The sequence below is a fragment of the Anabrus simplex genome, chromosome 2 (assembly GCF_040414725.1).
Source record: "Anabrus simplex isolate iqAnaSimp1 chromosome 2, ASM4041472v1, whole genome shotgun sequence".
Classification (NCBI taxonomy): domain Eukaryota; kingdom Metazoa; phylum Arthropoda; class Insecta; order Orthoptera; family Tettigoniidae; genus Anabrus; species Anabrus simplex.
Genome location: NC_090266.1, coordinates 378,677,993 through 378,690,296, shown reverse-complemented (window position 1 = coordinate 378,690,296; position 12,304 = coordinate 378,677,993). Strand labels below are relative to the sequence as shown.

At 40.1% G+C, this 12,304-nt stretch overlaps 1 protein-coding gene across 1 annotated transcript in view; it reads right to left on the bottom strand.

The window, feature by feature from the left end:
* Positions 1-12,304, bottom strand: part of Bruce (BIR repeat containing ubiquitin-conjugating enzyme) — a 1,406,664-nt gene that overhangs the window by 516,429 nt on the left and 877,931 nt on the right. The window contains exons 45-46 of the mRNA XM_068225988.1: positions 7,168-7,328; positions 4,792-4,925 (exon numbers count right to left, since the gene is read on the bottom strand). Of these exons, the coding sequence (XP_068082089.1) occupies positions 4,792-4,925; positions 7,168-7,328 (295 nt within the window). The remainder of the gene's footprint in view (positions 1-4,791; positions 4,926-7,167; positions 7,329-12,304) is intronic.

The window sequence follows — 12,304 nt, the reverse complement described above, 5'->3', positions numbered from 1 at the left end:
CTTTCTCACCGCCTGTTTGATTTCGTTGGCACCACTGCTGGCACTACCGCTGCTAGCTTTATTAGGATGACGACCCATTTTTAACATTATTCTGATATACACAACAATATCGATTAAAAACTGGTCTCAACTCATACCCTGGTACAAGTTTCACAGATCTGCACTTTTCCACACCACACACTGCTTCCGTTCACCTACAAAATTCGCTTAAATGGAGAGCCGATTTACTCGCGTGCTTCCATGAGCAGGCTTGTAACAGGGGACATATGTAGGAAATGCAATGAAGCAGAGGAATCAGCTGAACACATACATTTCGAATGTGAGGCGCTGGGTAGAATCAGACTCTCCACTCTAGGACTACCAGGTGAAAAAGAAAAAATCCAAGAAGACCCAATAAGAATAACCTGCAGCTTTGTGAAGGAAGCAGGTATATCTAGGTGGGAATGAAGGAAAAACATGGTAGCAAAAGATCTTAGAGGTCAACACTAATTAGGAACTAATATTTAGAGACCCCATGAAGAAAAGAAGACGAAGAAGAAGAGAACAAAGACTAGGAAAGAAGTGGAAAATTTTTGGGATCTCCTTGACCAAAGAGTAAACCAAGTAAATATTAACAACGTTAAGATTCTGTTAGGGGACTTCAATGCCTAACTCAGAAGAGAAATGAAATACTGAGATATCATTGGGAAATGGGCTCCACATAAACATACAAATAAGAATGGTCAAAGACTTGTTGAACTCTGCAGAGAACACAAACTGACCTCAAAGTTACACGTTTCAAAAGGATGCCAAGAAAACTTAAAACTTCGAAACATCCTGATTGGAGGAAAGGGGAATGGCAGCTGGATCATGTATTAATGGACAAATCCTTCCAAAGAAAAATTTACAATGTTGAAGTATTAAGAGAAGTAGATACAGGTTCTGATCATTCCATTGTCAAAATCAAAACTAACTTCACACCACTAAAAAAGAGACCAAAACGTAATAAACAAAAGAGGAACTTTGATCCACACCAACCAAGCTCAATAGCTGCAGTCGCTTAAGTGCGGCCCGTATCCACTATTCGGGAGATAGTGGGTTCGAACCCCACTGTCGGCAGCCCTGAAGATGGTTTTCCGTGGTTACCCATTTTCACACCAGGCAAATGCTGGGGCTGTACTTTAATTAAGGCCACGGCCGCTTCCTTCCCAGTCCTAGCATTTTCCTGTCCCATCATCGCCAAAAGACCTGCCTGTGTCGGTGTGACGTAAAGCCAATAGCAAAAGAGATACACACCAATTAATTCAAAATTATAAATATAGAGTAGAGAAGTCAAACAAAACGTGCAATCAACATCCAAAATATCAGGAAAATGTCCACACAAATTGTCAGGCAAACCAAGAGACAATAATCACAGAAAGACCTAATTGACCCAATAGAAGAAAATTACCACGAAACCAATTCCAAAGACTTTTACAAAATATTTGGAAGACAACTACAAAAATTTGCCCCTCCCAGGTTAATGCTGAAAAGTGAGGATGGAAAAACGACACATAATGGCAAGGAAAATGCCGAAATCATGGCAAAAGCATTCATTAAAATTTTGAATTGACCCCCGAACAATCCAAGAGGTGGAAACAGCACTTAGAGAGTTGAAAAATTATAAGGCATGCGGAGAAGACAAAATTTTTGCAGAAATGTGGAAATGTGACAGTGATACATTTCGAACATCCTTACACATGGACCTAACAAAAATCTGAATAAGAGAAAAGTTTCCCGAACATGGGACCACAGCCACAATCCACCCATTCCACAAAAAAGGAGATAAAAGCAATCCAGATAATTACAGAGAGAGCTAGACTGCACATACAAGATTTTCTCCAGAATACTATACAGGAGGACCAAAGAGCAACTAGAAAAGGATTTTTTTTTTTTTTTTTTTTTGCTAGGGGATTTACGTCGCACCGACACAGATAGGTCTTATGGCGACGATGGGATAGGAAAGGCCTAGGAGTTGGAAGGAAGTGGCCGTGGCCTTAATTAAGGTACAGCCCCAGCATTTGCCTGGTGTGAAAATGGGAAAGCACGGAAAACCATCTTCAGGGCTGCCGATAGTGGGATTCGAACCTACTATCTTCCGGATGCAAGTTCGCAGCCACGCGCCGAGAGAAAGAATTAGGTGAATGCCAAGGAGACTTCAGACCTTGGAGAAGCCGTGCAGAACAAATCATCACTTTCAAATTAGCCATAGCATATTACAAGAAACAAAACAAAAACCTCTTGCAACAACCTATGTGGACTTTAAAAAACCATACGACTGTATCCATAGACTTTCAATGTTCGAAATCTTAAGAAATATCGGGCTCCATGCTAAATTAATCAAACTGATAGAACTCACCTTAACCAGCAATAAATCAAAAGTCAAGTTCAGAGGGGAATTCTCTGAGCCATTCATCATAAAAACAGGTTTGATACAAGGAGATTGCTTGTCACAACTGCTGTTCAACTGTGCCTTGGAATATATAAGGAGGGATTGATACAATGATACAAGATTAACCCAAAGAATATCTGAATTGAAAGACCCAAAGACAACATAATTTTCAATTGCCTAGGATTTGCTGATGACCTTGCTCTCTCGTCCAATGATATTCAGGAAACCAGACAAGAAGTTGTATCACTACAGGAAATAGCACAGAAAATTGGTCTTGGAATATCTGTTGAAAGGAGAGTAATCATGTTAACTGACCCACCGCTCATAAACAAAATTGCCATAAAATTTAAATATCTGGGAGAAATCAGAACATATAACCTCAACGAAAAGCCAACATGGCATAACAGAATAAATAGACTGACCAGAGCACAATATGTCACCAAGAATACCTACAACAAAAAGGGCCTGTCAATAGTAACAAAATTAAAACACTACAAAACAGTCACTCAACCAGAAATAACATATGCAAGTGAAACTAGCTTCAAAACAACTAACGCTGCACAAATAGACAAATTACTCAAGATAGAGAGAATAATCATTAGAACGTGCATCAACAAATCATACAAAAAAAATGGACACTGGAGAGTATCTTCTAATGAAACAGTCTACAAGGAAATAGAACCATTAATGAGCACAATCAGGAAGAAACACATTTCATGTTTTGGACATCTAGTCAGGACACCAGAGAACAGAATCATCAGGATAATAGCAGGGAAATTATAAAATAGTAAGTGCAATATTAAGTGGATTACAGAAATCAAGGATGATATGGATGAACTACAAATTACAGTGGAAAACCTAAGAAACAAAACCTACAAAATTAATAACCTCACAGACAAACAAACTCGACTGCAAACCAGAATCAGCGAAACAGACAATAGGAAGGGTGATTTCCGATGCAGAAAGAAAGATAAGATCCGAGAGAATGAAGAAGTGCTGGGCTGACAGGAAACTGAAAAATTCTTTGTATAAAGTTGGCTAGAGTGGTCATGAAGGCCATAAAATGTAAATAATAATAATAATAATAATAATAATAATAATAATAATAATAATAATAATAATAATAATAATAATGATAATAATAATGTCCAACTCCTTGGCTGAATGGTTAATATTGATGCCTTCAGTTCACAGGGTCCTGGGTTTGATTACTGGCTGGGTTGGAGATTTAAATCACATCCAATTAATTCCTCTGGTTCGGGGACTGGCTGTTTGTGTTTGTCCCAACACTCTTCTCTTCATATTCAGAAAACACACCAAAGTATCAACCACCATAGAAACATGCAATGTCGATTACATCACTCCAACCAGGGTGGGTGTCAGGAAGGGCATCGGGCTGTAAAACGGGGCCAGATCTACACATGCAACACAGTTTGCACCTGCGACCCCACAGGTATAGGAAACGAGGTGGTAGAAGCAGAAGAAGAATACATGTTTTGTCACCAAATTTTAAGTGCTATATAGGGGCCAATGACCTTCGATGTTAGGCCCCTTAAACAACAATCATCATCATCATCATCATCATCATCATCATCATCATCATCATCTTTATCTTTAAGTGCTATGAAAATGAAAGAAGATAAATGGGTGCTAAGCTGTCATACCTCTGACACACTGTGACTATCCACTAAGTCATAAAATGAGCATTTGCAGTTTGTAAACACAGTTAGTGAATAAATCCTTGAACAATGAGGGGAAAGTAACAGTTTCTTGAAGAATGATGATATATGGATGTGACAGCTGGACCTCTTTAAATAACGATCAAACACAATTACTACACAATATTACTTTTTTTTTTTTTTTGCTAGTTGCTTTACGTCGCACCGACACAGATAGGTCTTATGGCGACGAAGGGACAGGACAGGGCTAGGAATGGGAAGGGTGCAGCCGTGGCCTTAATTAAGGTACAGCCCCAGCATTTGCCTGGTGTGAAAATGGGAAACCACGGAAAACGGCTGCCGACAGCGGGGTTCGAACCCACAATATTACTAGTAATGATGATCTTATGGAGGAGGATGACTAAAAGCAGCTGGATGGACAAAAGACAAATGAGGTAGAGCTAAAGAAGGTAAATGAATACCACCACCTACCAAATTAATAAAAACAAACACCACACTTTGGGTATATTCTACAACTTCTTAACCTTTTAATAAATATTTTTCAGGGCAAGAATCCAGGCAAGAGCAGAAAGGAAAAAGATGAAACTCATGGTAGTCATAGCACACTCACGGCGAAATGAAGAAGAATGTCATGGGAAGAGGATGTATGGTTGCAGTGACAAGACAGACTTTAGAAAATGATGAAAAGAGGCCAATATTTACCTGAACAACTCTGTTGTGATCAAATCAGGTAGATCACAGTCAAGACCACATTCCTTTCCCCACCACAGGATGGAACTTATACAATGGATTACAGCAGCTGGTGGGTACCACAAAGAAACTCTAGGTGAGGTACACTAAGGAATCAAGACAAAAGACCAGAGTTAGTGAAATATTCAACATAATGGTCCATTTGATAAAGTATTTTTTCTCACAAGGGAAGAGCGTACCAGGGAACCGCCAATCTTATTTAAATTTTTCACACACGTTAAATGAACCAAGAATAACACTATGGCCAAAATACTTCTTTTGGAAATTAATTTGTATGACCTACAGAAAGCATTTAAGTTCGTATGTGTGAATTAGCGTGCTCGGCTACGCCATACTGCATCGTGTGCTGGGTTCACTCGTGGAGAGGCCGCTACTCCATACCCGACCCGCAACTCGCATTGTCCAACAGCTGATCTCAGGCCACGCTGACAACATGCGATTAAAAAGGAAGACTGTTCAAATTTGGTGAAGTGGGCCCGCTTTCGTTTTTGTCAGTAAAACAAAAGTTCAATCGTGTCAAAAGCAAAAAATTTTCATATTTGTGGGAAAAGCATGTAAAGAACAGTGGGACATGCCACGACAAACTGAGGGCAATAGCACGTACTGTAAGGAAAAAAATCAATATTACCCATCAAAATAATTAAATGATTCACCATGTGATCATTCAGCAGCAAATTGTTCATGAAGAACAATGCGCGGGGTTTAAAGCATGCCACACATGGGTACATACTTAAATAAGCGCAATGGTACTGTGTTGAGGGAAATAACATCTGTGACGATAAAAAAGCAGATGAAAAACGAAGTAGAAACCATGGCAGCAGCAGAAATATTCACAGAAGTTAAATCTGTTATAAAGTCCTATGGCCCCGAAAAAGTGTGTAACAGTGATCAGAGTGGGTTCAGCCTGGAGATACGTACGGGAAGAACATTGATTTTAAAAGGGGAAAATCAGTTAACACCGCACTGCAATCTGTGGTATCCACCACACACAGTTACACAATATTGTGAACAGTTACCGCAAGTGGCGAACTTATGGGATGTTTATACATCACTTTAATAGAGTTGAAAGGTGTGCTTCGTAAGACGGTGAAAAAGACCATGTTTTCGCATGAATATATTCATGTAGGTTGCACTAAATCTGGAAAACTGGGATCTCTACAACTGAACGAATGGTTTAATGGCATATTCCAGCAAAATACACCGTCTGGTTGTGCTCATTCTGGATTCCGTTTTTGGACATAAATCTACACAAAATGCAGATACTGTACAGCTAATAATACCTGTTGGGGCTACAGCTTACTGTCAACCACTAGATGTATACGGGTCCATTGGCTTTACGTCGCACAAACTACTTTTTCGTTTTTCAGAGATTCAGAGGTGCCAGAATTTTGTCCTGCAGGAGTTCCTCTACATGCCAGTAAATTTACCGACATGAAGCTGACGGATTTCAGCACCTTCAAATACCACGGGACTGAGCCAAGATCGAATCTGCCAGGCTGGGGTCAGAAGTCCAGTGCCTCAACCGCCTGGCCACTCAGCCCAACAGGGTTTAGAGTATGGAAAGGCTTTGTATGTAGATTACCTGACACTGTTCGATTAATGAATTTGGATATCGTTTTGGTGCAGATCAACAGCATCTTGAAAATTCAATCTCTGACATATCACCAACTGTCATCTCCTCATTTTCTTACCAAGTGGCAATAAGGACTGGTACCAAAGTCAGTACTTGTCCAAAAACCCAGAAGCTTTTGGGCATCCTGTGCAATATTGTTTTGACAACGGCGATCTAAAATGTTCCACTTGTCCTTATCCTCACTTCATTATGTAAGGTAGGTGTAGAACTGCTTCGTACTTTCAATATTTCTACCAGAAGTATCACTGTTCCAGAAACTATAAGCAGTAACTAGCTATTGTGTGTAACTTCCCTTGTTATACTGATTAACCTTTATTTTCACCACAACTATCTTATTCTATTGTCCTTACTGAGCTACAATCAATGCAGGAATTAAATTATTTCTCTTCCTGCCACTACATCATCTTCACAAGATGCTTCACAATTACTAATGGAAAGAACGATCAGTGGCACGGTCCCACAACGAGTGAACCCAGCACATACCGCAGTCCTCTGTAGCCAAGGGGGCCAATTCATGTGAACTTTAATGCTTCCTCTACATCACATAATCTAATTTCCAAAAGAAATGTTTTGGTCATTGTGTTATTCTTGGCTCACATAACAGGTGTGCAAATTTTATGTAAAATTTATGTGTGATTCCCCGGTACGCACCCTTCCTTTGGCAGTGAAATACACTATATAAGAGATTACATTACCTGAGACACACAAGCTGCCTTATCGTGAAGCCAGGAAAGCAAATTAGTGATCCTGTCTCCTACTGCTTCCCCTTGTGCTGTACAAAGCTCAAATAGGATATGAGCAACAGCATCCACAGCAGGTGAAGAATACACGTCTGGCTTACCCACTGGCCAGGCACCTTCAAATTGAATAAACAACAGAGTAGTATCATACTTTGTATGGGTATCATACATTGCTTTAACACATTACTTTCCATAAAAAATTAATCAATACATTTCATAACTGTTATACAGTACTATCCTCATCTTACATTTCTGTATTCAGTGTTTTCCCATGGATAACAACTTTTTTGTTGGTCCCCTTCGATTTCTTATACTCATAATATATTAAAATCCCTAGAGTTGTTTGTAAAATGTTATGCCCCCTGCCACTTATGCCACATGAAGCCAACTAACCTAAAATATTTTGAGTAACGATGGCATGATGACCGAATCAAACAACCAGGGTCTAAAACTAAGCTCGGAGCTTCCACTTCCTCTTGCACCAAGGCATGCGGTGACGCTTTAACCCGCACACATTCGTTCTTTGAGGAACTACACAGGTGTACAGTCGTGGAGTTACCAAGTAATTCAGCATTCATCTTGCCTGAGTTTGTTATTTTACAATTATTGTTTTATGCTTGCTCTTGTTGTTGCAGTTGGTAAAGCTACTGTTGCTGATTTTGTCACATTTATTTTTGTTCTTGCTATTGAAGTCGAGTGGCCTAAGTAATTTACCATGATTATCTTGTTCTGTCATTTATTTATGTTCATACACATCTGTTAATCCTGCTTTGTTATTGCTTTATTTTCTCAGTAAAATAACATCACGTAAGAGATTACATTACCTGAGACATGCAAACTGCCTTCTCATGAAGCCAGGATAAAAAATTAGTGATCCTGTCTCCTACTGCTTCACCTTGTGCTGCATAAAGCTCATGTAGGATATGTGCAACAGTGTCCACAGCAGGTTCTGACAAACAATGGGGGGAAGGGGTGGGAGAGATGAAAAATAAACTTCTAATATGGCAGATAAGGTTTGAATCTTGGAAAAAGTTGTTTATTTCCAAGGCCCTACCCCTACCCCTATCACTTCGAACCTGTCTCTATGATAAAGACTCCAGTTTCATGAGAAAATTTCTGCATGCAATATCACCTCTCAGCCATGATTCAATTCCCCTTACAACCTATGGTAAATTGATATTGATCAAATTACTTAACTTCTAGTCCTTTCTTTACAACACTTCTACAGTTTAACACTATCATCCTTAATTCTATTATATTACTTATTCTATTCTACTTAATTCTATTCCTTTCTTTACAGTACTTCTACAGTTTAACCCTATAATCTTTACTTGACTTCATGCTTCCTTCAATGTCATCACTGCCCCCATGTACACCCTGTTTCCCTGAATGTACCAACCTATAATTCTTCTAAACAAACCCAATGCAGTTCAAATGAAGGCCATCACTCCAATCGGCATCCAACTTTCACAGTACCCCACTGATAATCTCTGCTGCCTTAAACTTCTTCCGTACTGCCCTAACCAGATCACACACATCCTAGTACCTATTCCTGATTGCCTTACATTACTGGCATCAACTTAGAAAATTACCACCTTCTCCTTACCCTCCCCCATCCCTGTGTATTTTCTTCAACATCTGCCTTAACCTAATTACAGGCTAACACTGTAACCTGGTTTCCTAACCTCCACACACTTTCTCAACATGCCTGACAGCCGAGTCTTCCATGACCAGAGCCTCAACTCCACTCTACTCATTAGGGTCCCTTCCCACCTGGTCTACCAAAACTTCTCTTACACCTGCTGAACCCACTTATTCCTCCCTACCCTTCCTGTCACTACCCTGTTTCAACTACCTCTTCCTAACCTCTACATTTCCCTTTGCCACCGTTTCCTTTCCTCTTGCCCCACCCCTCCTTTGTAACACTTCCCCTATCTCCATCGTCACTGTGTTGACCTATGTGCAGTGACTCATACGGATTCCTCACTGATACCCCTCCCGATCTCACTCCCTGAGGAAAATCTTTAGCTCTCCTTTTCCTTCCCCTTAACACAGCCCACCTGTCTTCCACAACTTCTTCCTTTCCTTCCCCTCGCTCTTGTCTACCTACCATATCATGTACACTAATTGGGGGTGGACTCATCTTCATTCCTGTCCTGGGTTACAAGTCTAATTATGTCTCTCAAACTTGCTATCTCTTCCCTCTTCTTTCTTAGTTCACACTCATACCAACCCATCTGTCCTAATATCCCCGAGACAAAAGAAAAAATGTGATATCATAGAATGTCCTTAGCTACTTATATGATCACTTGAAGAATGAGAGGAAAAAGGAATCATAGAAAGGCCTTGAATGTCAGAATATTGCTACACCAGAAGAAAATGAAATGTGGTGGCCTACAATGTATTAAGCCCCCAAAACTTATCAACAATAACATTGCACAGACTGACCAATGTTATTAGTTTATGTGTGCCCTATCCCCTCGGCTGCTACTCATTTCCACTAGGTAACATAAATTTTTATTTTTGCTAGTGGCTTTACATCGCACCAACACAGATATGTCTTATGGCGACGAAGGGATAGGAAAGGGCTAGGAGTTGGAAGGAAGCAGCCGTGGCCTTAATTAAGGTACAGCTCCAGCATTTGCCTGGTGAAAAGAATGGGAAACCACGGAAACCATCTTCTGGGCTGCTGACAGTGGGACTCGAACTCACTATCTCCCAGATGCAAGCTCACAACTGCACGCTCCTAACTGCACGGCTAACTTGCCCGGTAGGTAGCATTATTACTGCAAAAAGCTAACTAATCATTGATGGGTACACGACAGCTAGTATCTATATACACTGAGTGGCCTAGAACTCACGAGAAGGGGTGTCCCATTAGAAAATGTACCATGTATGACCCCTCAGTGTTGCAACTAGCAGCAGCATAGCTGAGCAGTTTGTCACAGACACCAGTGTCATGAAGATAGCAAAAGGTCGCTAGTTAACCGCCTTTGAATGCGAGATGATCATCGGCGAATGGGGGATGGGCCGTAGCATTGCAGAAATTACACGTGAATTTGGGTTTCCAAGGTCAACAGTGTCGAGGGTCGATCTTCAATATCGGAGAGAGAATGTTACCACCCGTGTAAACCACCGCATGGGAAGACCCAGGTGTTTAACGAACGGACATCATGTGGCCTCCATAGAACCACACTGGGCGCTCGGTGGGCTACTGTGAGTCAGATCACCACCCAGCTGAATGTTGGGAGTCAGAAACCCATTTCTATCAGGACTGTAAGGAGGCAACTGCACCACATAGGCTTCACAAAGAGTTACAATAATTGAAAATCTTCCACCTTTTAGATACTTTTTATTTGCTTTTTAGCAAATAATTATTTGTAAACAGTACATGTTTCGTTCTCACTTGGGAACATCTTCAGCTGTTGTTAAACTTAGGTGAATCGTTAAGTTTCTGAACACATTATTTGCAAGTACATTGATCCTCTTAAAGACTACTTGAATACAAATTAAATTAAAATGATGTTAAAACAATGTGGGGGTTAATGGGTTAATGAAACTGGATGGTTACATAGTTGGTCAGCTTAAAAACTATATCCATTCATTGGAATAGATGTTAAAAGTTTCACTTTGTTACATTAAAAATGTCTGTTTGTCTTCCGGTTAAAAGGTTTTAAAATTGATTTTAACATCTATTCCAATGAATAGATATAGTTTTTAAGCTGACCAACTATGTAATCATCCAGTTTCATTAACCCACCACATTGTTTTAACAACATTTTAATTTAATTTGTATTCAAGTAGTCTTTAAGAGGATCAATGTACTTGCAAATAATGTGTTCAGAAACTTAGCGATTCACCTAAGCTTAACAACAGCTGAAGATGTTCCCAAGTGAGAACGAAACGTGTACTGTTTACAAATAATAATTTGCTAAAAAGCAAATAAAAAGTATCAAAAAGGTGGAAGATTTTCAATTATTGTAACTCTCTGTAATTAGAATTTGATATGGAAAATTAAGCTGATTACTTGCAATAGGCTTCACAAGCCGACGAACAACACGTGTCCCTTTGCTGACACCTTGATACCAAGCTCGACGACGTGTGTGGGTCCGTAAACATTGGCAATGGACCATGGAACAGTGGCGGCATGTGGTATGGTCCGAAGAATCCCGGTTCAGATGTACCGTCCTGATGGGCGCGTGAGTGTGTGGCGGATGGCCCATGAAGCTATGGATCCTGTGTGTCAACAAGGTTGTGTCCAGGCGGAAGGTGGTTCAGTTCTGGATTGGGCGGCGTCCTCATGGTTGCAATTAGTTTGAATTGCCTGCCTACAGGAAGCGTTGACAGGTGCACGTTATGGGAAAATTCTTTCAGATAATCTGCATCCCTTTTTGGCAATTGAGTTCCCTGACGGTGATGTCATGTTTCAACACAACAATGTGCCATGTCACCTCTCTGTTGTGGCAAGAGGGTGGTGGGAGGAGCACTCCAGTGAAGTTATGACCATGGGTTGGTCCTCCAGCTCCCCCAATCTTAATCCAATTAAGCATTTATGGGATGCTGTCAATGCTGGTGTATGCTCCATGAACCCCGCACCAAGCACACAAGACCAACTGTGGGGTAGCATTGCAAGATGCATGGGTCCAGATTACTCCAGAACGATTCCAACACTTTGTAGAGCCGATGCCTCGCCATATTGCAGCCGTTTTGAGGTCTCGCGGAAGAGAAACTCGTTATTAACATTGACGCAAGTGCGATAAACAGATATAACTTGAGAAAAATATTTTCTCACCCATGGGTAATTAATGCAAATATCGAGTTTGAATTATTATTATAACTTTTACTTTACGATTATTATATTATTATTATTATTATTTGTACGTATGGCTATGAAGTGACGTACATCCGTTTAGTATTAGTATTATTATCACTTACGTAGTCGAATGATCGTATTGTGTGTGAGGCTATTTCATGAAACGTGCTGTACATAGACATTTATATCCGTTCAATTAATATAAATACCAGTAAATTAATATTATAATTCATTCTTGCCTGTATATATAATTTGTAATCCATATTTATGAAAAAAAAT